This window comes from Chenopodium quinoa, unplaced genomic scaffold, assembly GCF_001683475.1.
Source record: "Chenopodium quinoa cultivar QQ74 unplaced genomic scaffold, ASM168347v1, whole genome shotgun sequence".
In the NCBI taxonomy this organism is placed as follows: domain Eukaryota; kingdom Viridiplantae; phylum Streptophyta; class Magnoliopsida; order Caryophyllales; family Amaranthaceae; genus Chenopodium; species Chenopodium quinoa.
In genome coordinates this window covers 5,717,518-5,734,252 of record NW_018742914.1, presented here as the reverse complement: position 1 = coordinate 5,734,252, position 16,735 = coordinate 5,717,518, and the positions used below count along the sequence as shown (strand labels likewise).

At 34.6% G+C, this 16,735-nt stretch overlaps 1 protein-coding gene across 2 annotated transcripts; it reads left to right on the top strand.

The window, feature by feature from the left end:
* The first annotated feature begins 2,448 nt into the window (after window positions 1-2,448).
* Window positions 2,449-15,616, top strand: LOC110728006 (probable inactive histone-lysine N-methyltransferase SUVR2). Of its 2 annotated transcripts, none has more exons than XM_021907608.1 (11): window positions 2,449-2,653; window positions 2,854-2,907; window positions 3,730-3,931; window positions 4,021-4,062; window positions 4,163-4,622; window positions 7,210-8,405; window positions 8,820-9,079; window positions 10,813-10,879; window positions 11,352-11,402; window positions 13,499-13,595; window positions 15,164-15,616. In XM_021907608.1, exons 3-11 carry the CDS (start codon window positions 3,752-3,754, stop codon window positions 15,190-15,192), a joined length of 2,382 nt encoding a protein of 793 aa, XP_021763300.1. In that variant the 5' UTR covers window positions 2,449-2,653; window positions 2,854-2,907; window positions 3,730-3,751; the 3' UTR covers window positions 15,193-15,616. The 2 variants fall into 2 exon arrangements, with proteins under 2 accessions (XP_021763300.1, XP_021763299.1); XM_021907607.1 differs by having other exon boundaries at window positions 2,451-2,653; window positions 3,727-3,931.
* Window positions 15,617-16,735: the final 1,119 nt, after the last annotated feature.

The following is a 16,735-nucleotide window of genomic DNA, read 5'->3' as shown; positions in this document are numbered from 1 at the left end:
CTAAAATCTCCGCTAAAACTAATATAGCAAAGGTGCACAACATACATATAGATATATTAATTACAAATACCATATCACCTTGTATATTTAAGAAATTAAAATCATTTCAATGGAAATTATATAAATACTACTCTGATCATTAAAGGCAAGAACAATCGATAATTGGGCTATTATTACATTTTCTGTTTATGGATTGATGCTCTACATACATGATATTGTCGTTCTTTGTTATTATAAAAAAATGTGTTTGAAGCTATTCAATAATTATAGTTGATTCTTTTTATTTTATTTTTTTTTTTTTTTTTTATTATTGTCTTTAAATTTTATTTGTATAATAGATTTTAATATAAAATAATATATATACATAAGGATATGTCGACTGTTAATATGTACGGCGTGTCTTTTAGTAGTTAGTACGCATATTATTTATGAATGTCAGGATGTATAAATTTATCATCTCAATCAAATGTCTCAGCAACATATAGTTTTTTTTTTTTTTTTTTTTTTTTTTTTTGTGCTGAGATATTGATATGTTTAATTACGTAATTTACAAAAACATTGATTGATATTATACCTTTCCCTAGAATTAGACAATTGATATAATTGTCAAACACAACTTTTATTTTATAGTTACCATACTCGATTAATAAATCCCTAATGTGACATGTGTCATTTCCGTTTTAGTATTACGTTATTGATTGATTGATGATTATTGATTGATAAGACTATACTAATGGATGTATTTAAAGTAAATTACTAGATTAACCTTGTGCGATGCACGATTTTAAAATAGGAATTGAATTATAGACTTTTAACACGTGCTGAAAGAAAACAACTTCCTCATTTTCCCTTACTAATTTCTAATTAAGGCCCTGTTTGATTCACCTTAATTTTGCTGAACTGAAATTAATTTTACTGAACTGAAATTATTTTTATTGAACTTAAATTATTTTTACTAAACTGAAATTATTTTTACTGATTTTCTATTATAATTTTTCTTTAAGAAAACTGAATTTTACTGAACTGAACTTATTTTTACTGTACTGAAATTATTTTTACTTAATATTATTTTTTTAAGGTGAAGACAACAGGGCCTAAATATGAATATACAATTCCCGAAAGTGCATAATTTTCATATTTAATTAAGAAATTTCAATTAGATTATATTATTAACTATTGTTAACAACTTGTAAATAACTAAATAGCATAATGTGTGTAGAAAAACCAAAATTTAACATTTAAAAATTCAAATGAAATATATTTTCAAAGCTATGTTAAACAGGGTAGCTTAAAAAGGAAAAAAAAAATGAAATCATCCTTGCATTTTGGAGGGAAAAAATTAAATAAATAAGTGACATGTAGGCAATGATGACATCAGCGGTTGTTTATTTTTAGTATATATATAGATGGATTGTATAATCTTTACAAAAATTAAGATAAAAGGAAAACAAGTGAAATTAAGATCACATACATAAGTAGTGACTAGTGAGTTAGATAAGAATAGTGTATTTAAGGGAAAATCAATACAAGGGCAACCCAGCCTCCTTTCAAGCCAATTAGCCAAGTCCTGAGATAAAAATAAAAGTGAATAGCAAGGCAAGAAATCAAGGATGTAACTGATCTAACTATAGAAGATATCTTAATTATTGGATAAAACCATGATGTAAAATTCATATAAGAAGAACTAAAAAAAGAAAAGGAAAAAAAGCTTTGATATTTTTTTATTTTTTTTTATTTTATTTTTTTTTTTTTACAAAAAAAACAGAAAGGTAGTCCTTTAAAATCTCAATAGAATTACATAACACCTTAGAACTAATTTCACTACAGATTCGATCAACAATCACCTTAATAGAACTTTCATTAGAAGTTTTAAAATTTATGAGTTAGTATTAAATCGGTTTGAAATCTGTTAGTGAAGTACTTCCTCTGTATTCTTTTTAAAAAAAAAGTTTTGAAATTTTTTAATTACTATGATTACTAAATCTCTCATATCTATCTATATCTAGGGCTGTTCAACTGGACCAAACCAAACCAACCTGGACCGGAAATTATAATTTCAAGAACAAAAAACGGACGATTAAGCCAGGATCGGACCCTGACCGCACCGAAAGACCCAATGTGCCATATTTCTTCTTATATTTTTAATTTTTTATTACACTATTTTTCTTAGCTCTTTCATTAAACACTTTTATCTGTATCTCTCCTCTCCCTTTCATCCTTTTTTCCCTTCTCTCTCTTTAATTTTAGTCACCCCACCATTTTTTTTCCCAAATCTCATTTTGAATTAAAGCCCCCAAAATTTATTTCTTTAAATATGTTTTCGGTTATACATTACACTCATAATTAGTAATTAATATTTACCCACCAATCTCTTAATACAATTTTTTATGAATAACCCGAGTTAGGTAAAACACTTGTAATCTCATGATTTCCATCTACTCCAAATTGGCTTTGACACTGCAAAAATAATCAAATTGCCAATTTTTTTTTGGCAATTGACCCAACTTCCCATTAACACTTTCAATTTCCCTCTCTTTCTTCACTCTCTCTCTTCCCAAAACCCAAAAACCCTTCCTCTCTCTATTCACTGACACTCTCACTGTACTACTTCTAGTCTTCCTCCAAAATCTTTTCAACTGCTCCCCAGATGCTCGTAAGTTTTACCCATTTTCTTCCATTTTTGTTGCGCCGAATCTCCGACATTTGAGTTTAATTTCTGGGGTTTTATGGTTTCAATTGCTTGCATGCTCTAAAAAAAAAAAATTAATTTTTGAGAAAGTTTCGTCATTTTCTGTTCTAATTTACGGTAATTGTTTGAATTTTCTGTTTAATTATATTGACAAATTTTTGCAGGCTTTCTCTGAGTTCTGAAATTCCCAAATTGAAAATTTACGAGGGAAAAAAAAGGTAGCTTTTTTCGTTTTTTTAATCTCATATTTTCCAGTTTCTTGAGTTTAGAAAAATACCCTTTAAATTTCAGCAATTTCTGGGATGTGGGTTTATGTTTACAGATGTAGTACATTTTGGCGTGGGGATTTTTTTTGTTCATCATTTGGGGTTAAATTATACCCTAATTGTTCTTTTTTACCCAAATTATTTGTCACTTTGACTTATAATTTATGAAGGGTATGATCTTGTATACCATTAAACGGAATTGAAATTTGTTATGCATATATTTGAGAATTTATTCATAATTGTAAATTTTTAATTGTAAATTTTTGAATTATCGATTTTGTTAATATGTTCCAAGAAATAGTAAAGGTCAAAATCTGACCTTTACTATGGTTTATTCGACAATGGACATTTAAGAAAGGAATACAGGAAGTTTATTGGGCAGATGGAGGGAGTATATGATCGAAGGAGAGAATGACTGTCTTGTAAGCTTGAAATATTGAAGTGCGTTGGTTGCATGATTGTTGCTTGCTTCTTGATTGTTTTTTCCTGGGAATTTGAAAGCTATTATAAATGTTAGGGCAGATGAAATTGGTTGATTAATGACATGTTTCATCTGGGTTTAGAATTTAGATAAAATTGAATGTAATCTTGTTCAAATGTTGCATCGTTTAACAATCCAGCTGTTATGGCGATTTTTGTTGATGAAGCATGAATACTTCCATATTTTATTTTTCTTGTAAGCTAAGAAGTTGCAAAGTATGTAATTTTGCGATTTTGTTCGTATTTGGTTAGGATTACTTTGGTTTTTGACTTTATGTAATTACTATTCAGTAGTTTGAGGAGCCTGTGATCGAAGATGGCGCCGGGAAAAGTTAAGGCGGCTTTTAAAGCGATGAAAGATATTGGAATCCCAGAAGAAAAAACAAAACCTGCCCTGAAGAAGCTGCTAAAATTGTTTGATAAGAATTGGGATCTGATTGAAGAAGAAAATTATAGAGTCCTTGCAGATACTATCTTCGAATATGAGGATTCAGAGGTGTCTATCTTGTTATTTCCTTTAACTGGTCTAGCTTTATTTAAGTAATTTGCATGGCTTAATGTGTTTTTATCTTGTTGGTGTATCAGGCTGCAGAGAAAGAAAAAAAGAAGATACCAGGAAATGTTGATGTATGTAATAGGCTACTTATGCTGTCATTTACGTATTATTTTTGGGGCTTATTTGTATGAAAATTTCTTGAAAGTGTATTCTTTTGCTATATTTGATTAGCAAGGGGAGGCTTTTGAGGAAGCAGCTCCAGTGCAGGATGAGGTGCAGGATGAGCCCGAGAGGCCATTGAAAAGGCTGCGCTTAAAACACCAAGGCCAAGCTGCACCTTCTAATGGCCAACATAGCCCCCCGTCTGCTTGTGCATTGAAGACGCCTAAACTGGAGCCTGGCGAGTCAGAAATTTCTCCCGGTCAGCGGACCCAACCTTTGACAGGATCTCCTCAACCTGTTGTGTTTACGCGAAACAAGGGGAAACAACCTGTTTCGCCTCAAGTTAGTCAGAGAGATAAAAGAACTGCACCTGAACGGGCATCTCAAGCACTCCAGATCAAAGAGCCAAGGGCTGAACCAGTCGTTAATCCCAGGCAAAAACAGCCTAGTACAATTTTATTAAAACCCAAAGATGAGCCATTTACTGAGGACATGATAACACCTGCACCGCTTGCTGTATTGCCTCCAGGTATATAGCATTCTCTTGATTTATTATGCTTACTTTTTTTTTTTTGTAAATGATTACATGTATTTTGCAATTATATATACTCTATAGCTACTTCCTTTTCATGTATCTCGGCCTATCAGTACACTGAAAGTTTGCTACCATTCAAGGCTTAGGTTAATTTTGCAGTGGGAATTTAGAAATTTTTAGTGTTTAAATTACTCTTGCTACCTTTAAGAATTTATGCATGTTCTAATAAAAAGTACATTTTTTTGGTGGATGTATAATGTTGCTATGTCATATATCATATTCATAATGTTGCTATGCTGTACCATCCTCCCCACCCACCTGTCCTGTGTCCTGGTCTTTGCACAGAAACTTCAATATGAATGTCATAGTTGCCAGTGTGAATATTGGGTGAGCTGTAGCCTCTTATTATTCTGATGCCTTGAAGCTATACAGGAATTACTTGTGCAGTCGTCCTTAACTCCTAATGTGTACAACAGTAGTGGACCTCACACAAGTTATGTTGTTATTTGGAATTTACAGTCTCTTCTTTTTAGGTTGAACACAAAATGTTATCTTCTTAAGTTGTATATTGCCTTCAGCACCAATATGGCTCTTGTTGTTTAAAAAAGATCTCTTCAGTTCTTGGTACTTTAGATGAAGTATGTTATGTAATAGATTGAATTTCTGACTTAATATTTTCTGATTTAAAGACTAATTAAGAGATAAAAGCTTGATACTTGATTAATAATGGCAGAAATTTGAGTACAAAAGTGATAGATTAATAGCTTAAGGCTACTACTCTCTTGATAACTTTAGGTTATCACTCTCCTAGTAACTTGAGGTTACTACTCTCAACATTTTCCCTCTCAATTCATATGATGCCTACTGCATATACTATCCCCTATTTATACTAAGGCTAAGGAGTAAGGACTACTAACCTAAAAGTACTAGACTTCCCAAATTGTCCTTCCTAATATTAGTCTATTACATGTTAATAGCGATCTTTAATGGACCAGCCCCAAGGCTTAAAGCCGCCAGTCACCAAGTTTTGCAAGAGAAAAGATGAAAACAGGATATCAAGGCTTGTCAGATGAAGACAAAAACAATAAAACTCTGAAGGGAAGCAGTACAGCAGCAAGTAGTAGAACCATGGAAAGCAGCATTGGTAGAGTATAACTATGGACAATAGTAGTAGTAACAGCTAGCTGTGTACCTCCTTGTATATAAATTAAGAAGAGAGTAGTGGTGAAGGTTATGAGATTAGACTATTTGAATTTGAGACTTGTCTCCTAAAGATACTTCCTTGGAGAGTTGTAGCTTGTCTATTACACGATCCATAATCTTGTTGAAAGATTTTACAATATGAATATACTACTTAGTATTATTTAAGTCATCTCTTGAAAAATAGTTAAATGTGCCCCTCCTCTTTCCTCACATATGATGATAGAGAATAATCGTCAAGATTTGTCCTTGACAACGGAGAGTGGAATATAAAGTTTTTTTTTATTTTATTTTTTTTAACCATAGTGTAATTCTCTCTGGAGATCCTAGATCTATTGCAAAATTCATGTAACTAGTGCCTGGGCTAGGCAACATAATGGGTGGAGGTAATCTGGAAGAGAGGGTATGACCTAATGAAGGAGGTACTTTGAAAATGATATAGATTTGGGTTATACAAAGCTTTAGTATTCTATGTCTTAATAAATGTTCTTGGATAGGATCTATCTATATAAAGTGCTAATACAACTATACAAGTATTACAAGATCATAGGGAAGGCAGATGTTGTGGTCAGTCCTTGATTATTTATCAATGTCTGATATTATAATGCTTACTAATTATTTGGAGACATGTTTTAAAGGAGTTTAGTGGTTTTTTGCTTTTGTGCTTAATGCCGAACTTATATAATCATAATGGACTTCTACTAACACTCTTAACATTAAAAGACATATACTTTTTGTTTATTTGGTTTCTCAATTTTTCCTTTATGATCAGATCATCAAATTAAATTATTGGTTGTATGACAGATTACTTAGATGCTCATGGCCAGGCAGTTAATTACATATTTTTTTTTAACGATCATCAAGGCTATTGGTTAGCCCGAAACAAACTGAACCTGCTAATGGAAACCTCTTCTCCCTTCCAAAAATATAAAATAAAAATTAAAATACTTCCTCCGTATCTTTTTAGTTGCTACACTTTCCTATTTTGGAAAGTGTGAATTAGTTGCAACACTTTCCATTTTTCACATTTCTTTCTCTCTATCTCTCTCCTACTCACATGGGTCCCTCTTATTTTTCTCTCTATCTCTCTCCTCTTAAAAAGATGTCTAGGAGACCGTGAAATAAAAGTGTAGCAACTAAAAATAAACGGAGGAAGTAAAGAAAATTGCATGCACGTGAATGGCCATATCTGGTTCAGTAACACATAAAAATGCACCTTAAGTTAGGTCTTTATTTTGATTTCCATGCAATAGTGCTGATAGCAGGTGTTTTGTTTTTTTGTTTTTCCTGTATTAAAGATTTATTTTTTTTTGTTTTTGTTTTTTTGGTCTTCTATTTGAATTCTGATTTATTATGATTCATTTATGCTTTTATTGTAAAGGCAGCACGCACAAGGAGGTTCCTTCAAAGTCTACTAATCCATCTGGGAGCCAGGCAGAATCTACGCGTCCAGAAGTTCCTTCTAATTCTGGTAAATCAGTCTGCAGCCAAGATGGTCAAGAATCCTGGGCCTCTAAATCTGTGGGCATTATTGATAAAAGTTTGGGAACATTGGCTTCACCAAATGCTGAGAACCATATTCAGGAAGCTGAAGATTCTCAGAAAACTTCAGCTAACATAGACATTGCAGCCTCATCTCTTGGAGAGGTGAGGTTATCTCTGAGCTGCAACCCTGGTCCAGAAGGGAATGATTTCTATTTTCTGGATTTACAAGTTGTCTTGAAAAAAGTTAATGATAATTGTCTTACAAAGTACAAAATCATGGATCCTGAATTTTCTGTTATAAAAGTTATGGAGGAGTTTTGTGAATGTGCTGGGAACCTGGGCACAAAAGCTAATGCTGTGAATCAAGAAGGGTCTAGTCAACAGGATGCTGGGGTCATTGACAGCAATGGAACTGTGGCTGCCATAAATGCAGAATCGTCTGATAATGTGGCTGCCACAACTGACATGGCAGAACCTGAAGCTTCAAATCCAACATCAGCTACCAATTGTGAAGCTACTGATGATCATTGTGCTGAAAAGGATTCTAATAGCTTGGTGGTTGTTCAGCAGCAGCAGCTCATCCCCTCCTCTCTTGAAATTCTTGATGTCACAAGTGACATCTCAAGAGGCGTAGAAGCAATTAAAGTTTCAGTAGAAAAGTCAAATTGTGATTCTTTACCATTGTTTCACTATATTCCCCAAAATGTCATCTCACACAATGCTGATCTGATTTTCTCTCTTGCTCAAATTGGTGATCAAGATTGTTGCCATTCGTGTGTTGGTGACTGCTTGGCATTGTCCTCATCATGCAACTGTGCTCGACGTAATGGCGGGGAGTCCTCTTACAATTCAGACGGTCTTGTGAGGGAAGAGTTTTTGGACAAGTGTATTTCAATGGTTAAGAACCCTCAAAAAGACTACCTTGTTTATTGTAAAGAGTGTCCCCTTGAACGATTGAAGAATGAGGATATGCTTGATCCATGCAAAGGCCACTTGAGACGGACGTTCATTAAAGAATGCTGGGCTAAGTGTGGCTGCAACAAGCACTGTGGAAATAAAGTTATACAACATGGCATAAGCCATAACTTGCAGGTGAAGTTGAACTATTTACTTGATATCGTGCACAATCTCTTTAAATATGAGTTTTGCAGTATAATAGGTAGTTTACAGTGATATTGTCTTGTCTCTGGCCTGCATGCAGTGTGCTTAACTAATTTATGCCTCTGTGATCATTTATTTTTCACTAGTCCTGTAAAGTTAGTGACACTTTGAAAACACCAGGAAAAAATTGTAATTATTGCTTTGCATAACATTTAGCTTCTTACATATGCAGAATTTATTTCACCTATTTAACTTTTATCCATATTTTTTGGGAAAGCTATCAACAGAAAGTCTTGCCAGCTTTATGGGATGAGGATTATTTAAAAGTGTTGTTTCTCATTTCGCAAGATGTTTTGGTGTTATATTTTCTAAATTGCTTCATCAATTTTGAGAGCTTGTGTCTAGGTGTTCTGGACTGCAGAAGGGAAAGGTTGGGGTTTGAGGACACTGGAAGATCTGCCAAAAGGGACTTTTGTTTGTGAATACGTTGGAGAAATTTTAACTAGTACAGAGCTCCATAAGAGGAATATGAGAAGAAGCAATGACAAGCATTCATATGCAGTGCTACTTGATACAGAATGGGGTACAAGAGCTTTAAAAGAATCAGAAATTCTCTGTTTGGATGCCTCGGTGTATGGAAATGTGGCAAGGTTTATTAACCATAGGTAATTTTTTGAAAGCTGTCTCTTGATTTGTTGAATTAATGTGTCCCCCACCTTTCACATATCTCTATTTCCTGTATCACTTTTCTTTTCCATTTCTGATTTTGTTAACATTAACATAGGACAAGAAGATGTGGTAATAGAACTCATTGATTGAGCATTATGATCTATTCTTTTGCATGATTGGCTAGGCAGTTATCTAAAGTTTCTTTTTGTTTAGGAAAAATTGACATTTGCTACCGGCGAAAGTACCTTGTGTTACATTTGCTACCCGTTTAATTTTTTTTTTTTTGCTACCACCCAAATCCCTAAAATATTTATTTCATTACCAACTGCTTACACCGTTACTATTTCCGTTAGTTGGGTTTAGCCACCGTTTCAACCACCTTGCAGCCACCCCTCCACCTCACTGCCACCCCTCCACCTCACTGCCACCCTTCCCCTCAACTTCTACCCCCTCCCCCTGCTGGTGCCGACGCGAACCCACCCCCCTTCATTTCCACCCTATGCAGCCCCTACGCAGCCCCCACCCCCTACGCAGCCACGAACCAGAACCACCTCCTCCCCCACCGGAATCCGTCCCCCAGCCCCGTTCCCCCACTGAAATCGACCCCCCTCCCCCTCCCCTTCCCCCTACCCTTTTCGGCCTTCCCTAACCCTAAACCACCACCCCAAAACCACCATAAGCGAAACCCTAAATTCGTTTTGGGTGGTTTTGGGGTGGTGGTTTAGTGTTAGGGAAGTCCGAAAAGGTTAGGGGGAAGGGGAGGGGGGTCGATTTCAGTGGGGGAACGAGGCTGGGGGGCGGATTTCGGTGGGGGGAAGGGGAAAGGGGGGTGGTTTTGGTTCGGGGTGGGGTCGGGGCTGCGTAGGGGTGGAGGGAAAGGGGGCTGCGTAGGGTGGGGGAAGGGAGGGGGTGGATTCGCGCCGGCGCCGGCCGAAGATCTGAGCGTCGGCCGCCGGCTGGGGGGAGGGGGAAGGGGTGGCAGCTGAGGGGAGGGGGGTGGCTGGGTTAATATTTTAATTTTTTTTATTTTTTTTGGAATAAACTTAACGGAACCTTAACGGATTCTGTTAAGTGGTAGTGAAATTTTAACTATTTGATTTTAGGTGGTAGCAAAATAAAATAAAAAATTAAACGGGTAGCAAATGTAACACAAGGTACTTTCACCGGTAGTAAATGTCAATTTTTCCTTTTGTTTATCAATGAAAAAATGACTTTAATTTAAAGTGGATGGCATCTTGTGAGAAAGGTGGTTGATCAATACGAATTATAATGTAAATCAAGCAAACTTTATGAGTCTGAGCTGGTAGCGGGGGCATAAAGGAATTTGATTTGCTCTAGTTTTGTTATATTTGTTTGTGTAATCTAGCATTTGAAGATTGATCATGTAGTTGGTTGTAGATAATTCTGTTAGTACTCATATTAGTCATATGGAGTAGATGGGAATACGACGTGTGTATGTTGTGAGCGCATTAATTAGTGACTTAATAATCACTCTGAACAGTGTAATTAAAAAAAGAAAAGAAAAAAGAAGCAATAGCATGGGAGCTCATACACGAGCCTCTGTTTTCTTCAATGTAACTTTCTTCTCTCTTTTTCTACCCCTTTTCATTTAATTATAACCTTGTCCTCTTTTCTGCACTTCTTAGCCTTTCATATTCTGATTTCCATGTCTTTCCTTTAGTTTTCATGATTCTGGAATAATGACTGAGTTATGTCCATGTTGTTATAGGTGTTCGGATGCAAACTTGATTGAAATCCCTGTTGAAGTGGAGACTCCCAATCACCACTACTATCATGTATGAAACTTGAAGATTCATTTAGATTCTGGTCCTTGTATTGCTGTTATGGAAACTAAGATTAATAAATATTCTGTCTGTCCCAAAATAATTGTTCTCTTAGATTTTGGCATGGAGATTAAGAAAAATGGTTATATGTGAATAGTAATTTAGAGTAAAGAGGGAGAGTAATGGCATTAATATATAGTGTTGGAACTGTGAGAAAAGGATCAATGAGATAGAAAGAGAAAAGGTAGTAAGAGAAAGTAGAGTACGGAGTGCAAATGGGAAAGGGAGATACTAAAAAATGATTTCGATATTCTTGTCTAGACATAGAGAATATGACTTGATCCAATAACATGAAGGTATGGAAAGTGTAAAGTCCAATCTATGCTACAAGAAAATTGTTTTGCGACAGGGAGCAAAGAGTACTAAAGTTTCTGAAACTGCTTGTTTATCTAACAACTTAAGGAACATTCTTTTTCTTGTGCAGGTTGCATTGTTTACAACAAGAGCAGTTAATGCTTTCGAAGAATTGACATGGGTATGTACATTATAGTTTGGGCTTCATTTGGACAGTAGTCTTTTTTAGGAAGATCAATCTATCTTATGAAAACTTCTCAGTGGACTATAATAACTAGTAAGATAGTAGGGGTAATTATAAAATGGTTTCAAGAAACCTGCCTAGACTTAGAGAACATGACATGATTCACAAACATTTGGATTAGTTGTATACTTGTTGTCCCAAAAGATTTTTTTTTTTTTGCTTGTCTCAATAGATATTTCAGCTTAAACTTACAAGCTTATTTGGTGTATAGACTGTATACTGTTAAACACTAATACTGATAGAGGTAGTGTTTTGACTCTGAAAAGGAAAAATTATGCATACCAAAGATTTAATAGCTTACTGGGGCCGTGGTTTTTGCTTGGTGCTCGCTAACTCAACAGTCCATGTTCTTATGCATTATGTTACTTTTGCAAGTTAAGGCAGTTTTCATGATGAATACTGTGGTTTCAAGTATTATTATTTCTGTGTTTACATGATTTGTTCAACTTTTTTAAATGATACATCCTCTGTTACTTTATATTGCAATGTTTACCTCATTATGAAGTTTCACAAATATTGCAACATACCCACGCAAATACCCAATACCCTTATTTCTCAATACTTGTTACTTTAGTTAATGCTTGCAATCAAATGAACAAGTTTGTAATTTTGTCTCTCTTTTCCTTTTTTTTTTTTTTACCTTAAAGCACTAACATCTTTTGCTCCCCCCCCCCCCCCTCTCTTGTTGCAATATTGATGGACCGAAGGAATTAATATAAGTTGCTTACCTTTATAAAACAATGAACCACATTAATCTGCAAACTACTACGTAGAAGACTGAAATTTTTATGTACCTTTTTTTTTTTTGTATTTTTTTATTATAAGATGTCTTCATATATACCTTTTGACCTGAGAAAAATTTCACCTTTAGTTATTCAACGACTATTGATATGATGTAAAAATTAATGAAAGTTTTGTCTTCAAAATCAGCTAAATATTTGATATTTTGAGTCTGTATTGATTTATAGAAATGATGGTCTTGGAGACTAGGTTAAGCTCACTTGTATAATCATGCTCTTAGTGATTGTAAAAATCATAACTAACATCTTCAGGTGCATGAAAATAACCGTTTCTTTTTGACGTGTCAATTAGCCATTTTAAGGTTTAATTTTGGATTGACCTTTTTATTGGATGAATTACTGTGAATCTGTAATATATATTCTTAGTAATGCCAGATACAGAATGCCAGTAAAGCTTATTTATACTTATACTGTTAGTTGGTAAAGGAGAAAGCAGGCCTTATTCCCTTCTTATACCCTTAACCAATGGGTGGGTTAGTGAGAATGTGGAAACATTGATGACTTTCCCTCTAAACATAGGAATCTCTTTAAGGGGAACCAAAGTTAAATCATCAGGTGATTGTATACTTGTGGTTCATGGTATTGGTACTTTAGACTAGATAAATCTTAGCTGGTCACCATGTTATGCTTTTTGTTGATTGCTTTCTAATTCTTATATATTTCTGAAATTCTCAATACGTTTAGTTATACTCATCATTTCAAAGAGTGTCACCTGTTCGACAAGCTATATGCTGTCTCTATTTCTAGTGAATTACGTGGCGCTTGAATGCCTATAGTATGCGTCATCATCTCCTATGTAATTCATCTCTCTGTTCAGATTGTAGATAGTAGTCTGTAGACCTGAAGGGGTGAAATGTCCCATCCTCTAATTGTTGCTGCATACTTGTGCTATTTATAAAATATTAAGCGTATCCCAGTTTAATGAATAATATGTGAAATACATTGCTCTGTATCGGTGTGTTGTCTAGTGTTATTAGCATGACAGTCATGTTCTCATTAGGCCTGATTGTCACGAGTTCTGGTGATTCAGAAACCTGTAGAGGCTTTGTATGTATGCATTCTTTTCTGTATGCTTCAGCTATCCAAGATTCAAGGATCCGCAATCAAGTTGAAAATTTTAGTATTTTTAGGTCTTAGTTTCCCTTTGTTCTCCAAGTATCAATAAGTTTTGTAATAATTATTGATACCTTTTTGGCTTTGTCTAATAAGCACCCATTGGTGATGTGTCCACAGGATTATGGTGTTGATTTTGATGATGGTGAACATCATATCAAAGCATTCCGGTGTCTTTGTGGCAGCAATTTTTGTCGCAACATGAAACGATCCAGCAGTAAGTGCATATCTTTTTCATGATGCAATTTGATTTCTCTGTCTTTGAGAATCTTCTTTAATAAGTACAGTTCTTGAATATGCAATTTGTTTAGTGCCTTATTATAAGAAGCAATCTATTCAACTGGACTTTATATTAGTCTTTTGAACCACTTGTACTTTTTTTTTTGGAGGAATCAGTCAGCTGTTGTTGAATGGATGGACTGCTACAACTTATGAAAAATCTTTATTATATAATCGTCTAGAGAATATTTGATCCTAAACCTTTATGTTAACAATTTTGTTAAAGAAAAGATATACTTATGTTTTTTTTTTTTTTTAATTATTTGGAAGGTACTTAAAATTGTATCTGCCAAAACTGATCTGGTACCCAAAGCTGGATGACTCGAAACTAAATCGTGCCTCTAATTGGATGACCTGAAACTGACCTGGTCCAAAATTGACCTGACTGAAATCATATATAGTGAACATTGCTTTGTGTCCCGCAGTCCAATTTTTAAAAGACCTGAAATTAACCTGACACTTCCCTTTCCCGAACCTAAAATATTCTCACCTGAATGGCACGTTCCCGATCCAAAAGTGTCCTTATTACCCGTATATTATCTGTTCCTGAAGTTGAACCAAATAACCTGTTTTCCACCTCTTGAAGGACCAAAAATAACAATTTGTTGGACTTGAATAACTAATCCTGAAAGCTTCTCAAACAGTGGTCATGAGCCATGTCTTTGGTTTTAAATACGAGTCTTATATAATGAACTTGTTGAAGATGGAATATCCTGGGTTAATCTTATCCTTTGTGTTTTCTTCTGCAATTAACATGAGCAGTGTTATTGATGCATTTAGGACAAACATAAATATGGCATACTATTGACACTAGATTTAATTGTGGTCATCAGTACAACAATTCCTTGCTATGCACATTTGCATCACAGGACTTATTCATGAGAACAGCAGGCAAATTTTGAGTCTTTCATATTGCCTTTCTGTTTGTGTTTAGTGACTGCTTTAGTGGATGTGGTCAGATACTTAGGCCTTGTTTGGTTGCACTTCAATAGTGGGGGAAATACAAATTCATGGGAAATAAGTTTATGAGTAGTTGTTTGGTTAGCAAAAATGTAGGAAGTGGAAATTCCTTAGTAATTTGGAATTCCTACAAAACATGGGAATTAATTTCCCACACCCTACCTTGGTCACTCAAATTTCCCACATGTATACTGGGTGAAATTACATTATTGTCCTCAAAATTTTGGGAAAGTAGTTCAAGTTAAAATAATACATGGGTATTACATAAGTTAACCAACAAAATGAACTTTGTTCCTACATGGCCCGATCAATTCGATCACACACATAGGAAACTAATTCATGGGAAATGTGATTTCCTATATGTCAACCAAACACAATTTTAGTATTTCCTAGGCAATAAAATTTCCCATGTATTGTAACTTCCTATAATAACTTACTTTGTTATTGCATTTGTTGTGATTCTAATGATGTTTATCTTGAAATACATAATTAATGGTCTTGTTATGCTCTTTTTTCATTTAGGTTCTTGTTTTTCTTGTTGTGCAGGATCTAGGTCTACCTTAACTTTACAATAAAAGCTTGTTGAAAAGCTGAGGATTGAGCTTGTTAGCTTTTGACATCATCTGTTGCTGATATATGATCAATTGACTCTAATTTTGCTGTTTTGCAACTGACTGACCTAGTGGTTAGACTGTAATATTTAGGACAAGTGAGTATGCAATGCAAAGCAGCGTTGTCTTTATGTACAGTGATCAATGGGCATGCATGCCCATAGCATTTTGGATTGACTAGTAAATGCATTGCTAAGTAGTCGCAGAATAATCTGTTAGGTTTGCTTAGACATGAAAGTCTAGAAAAAATGTGCAGCTATCTTTTATTTTGGCCTAAGCTAATAGCTTCTGGTAGAAACTGTATATTAGTCCATGAAAATTGGTCATTAGGATGTTGGGATTGTTGTTTTTTCAGTGTTAAATTAATCCTGTTCAGATTCTACTTTCAGTGGTTGGTTTTTGATGCATTTATTCTATGCTCCATTTAATATAAAGTCATGTACGAAGTACTCGTTCTCGATAAATTACAATGTGAGGGGATGAACAGGTATTAAGGAGAGGAGGGAGATTCCAGAGATAGATAAAAAGAGGGAGCTATGTTAACAAACCTGCAAATAAAGCAGTGCTGCAAGTATTTTTGCAACTTCTTAAAAAGTTATACTGTTGTTGAAAGAAAGAATTTAATTACATGATTTCTGGAAGAAAATAAAACCATGACTAAAGCACCACACAACTAAATCATATCTGAATACGGCCAACCAATATTTTTTTTAGCACATTGAGCTAAATACAATAGACTGTTAACCAATTGATTTGAGAGACATAGGTGCTGGAGCATATGGATATTTTTGTCAAACAGAACAGATGGAGAGGAAATTTTCCTGGTTGCAATCTGAGAATTTTGATACCGAAAAATATCCTTGTTTATTTACAGCGGGAAACTTTAAAGTTACTGTTTCATTATTTACCGCGGGTGAATTATTTGGAAGTTGCTATAACAAGGATGAGCTTCCGTAGTAGGACAAAATATGGAAGAAACTAGCTTAACCAAATTTTTATGCATGGCTAGCCAATTTAAAAACTCTTCATTCTAGCATTCTAGTGCAATAGTAGAACTAACCTTAAAAAAAAACACTTGCTTATCAGATTCCTTGGCTAAACTAATACCATGGGGACATATATGATTGTGCATATGTGATGTGTAAGCAAAACTTGCTTAGAAATCAAGAGCAAACTAACATTTTCACGGACACAATTAAGACTGTTGTTTTTCTTGATTACATACTTGTATACGAAGTATTAAAGTTAATTAGCCAGGTAAACAATTATGTTAGCGGTATTAGGGGTAAAATTGCTACCGGTGTTAGGGGTTTTACCCTGATTATCCCATATTATGCCCATTTTTGCCCCCTTAAATTGTATATCAGGCTGAATAATGGCAGCTTCCTCAAATTAATCGATGGCAAACACTTCAATCATTAGAGTTTCTCATAATCTTGTTGGTAAAATAACTGTTGAAATCAATAACAAACAAAAAATTAGAACTTTCCTGGATTGAAGATCCCAA

Coding starts and splice junctions, on each gene's coding strand:
- LOC110728006 (XM_021907608.1), top strand. CDS start 3,752: ATGGCGCCGGGAAAAGTTAAGGCGGCTTTTAAAGCGATGAAAGATATT. Junction 3,932..4,020: donor TCGAATATGAGGATTCAGAG/GTGTCTATCTTG, acceptor TTGGTGTATCAG/GCTGCAGAGAAAGAAAAAAA. Junction 8,406..8,819: donor GCATAAGCCATAACTTGCAG/GTGAAGTTGAAC, acceptor GCTTGTGTCTAG/GTGTTCTGGACTGCAGAAGG.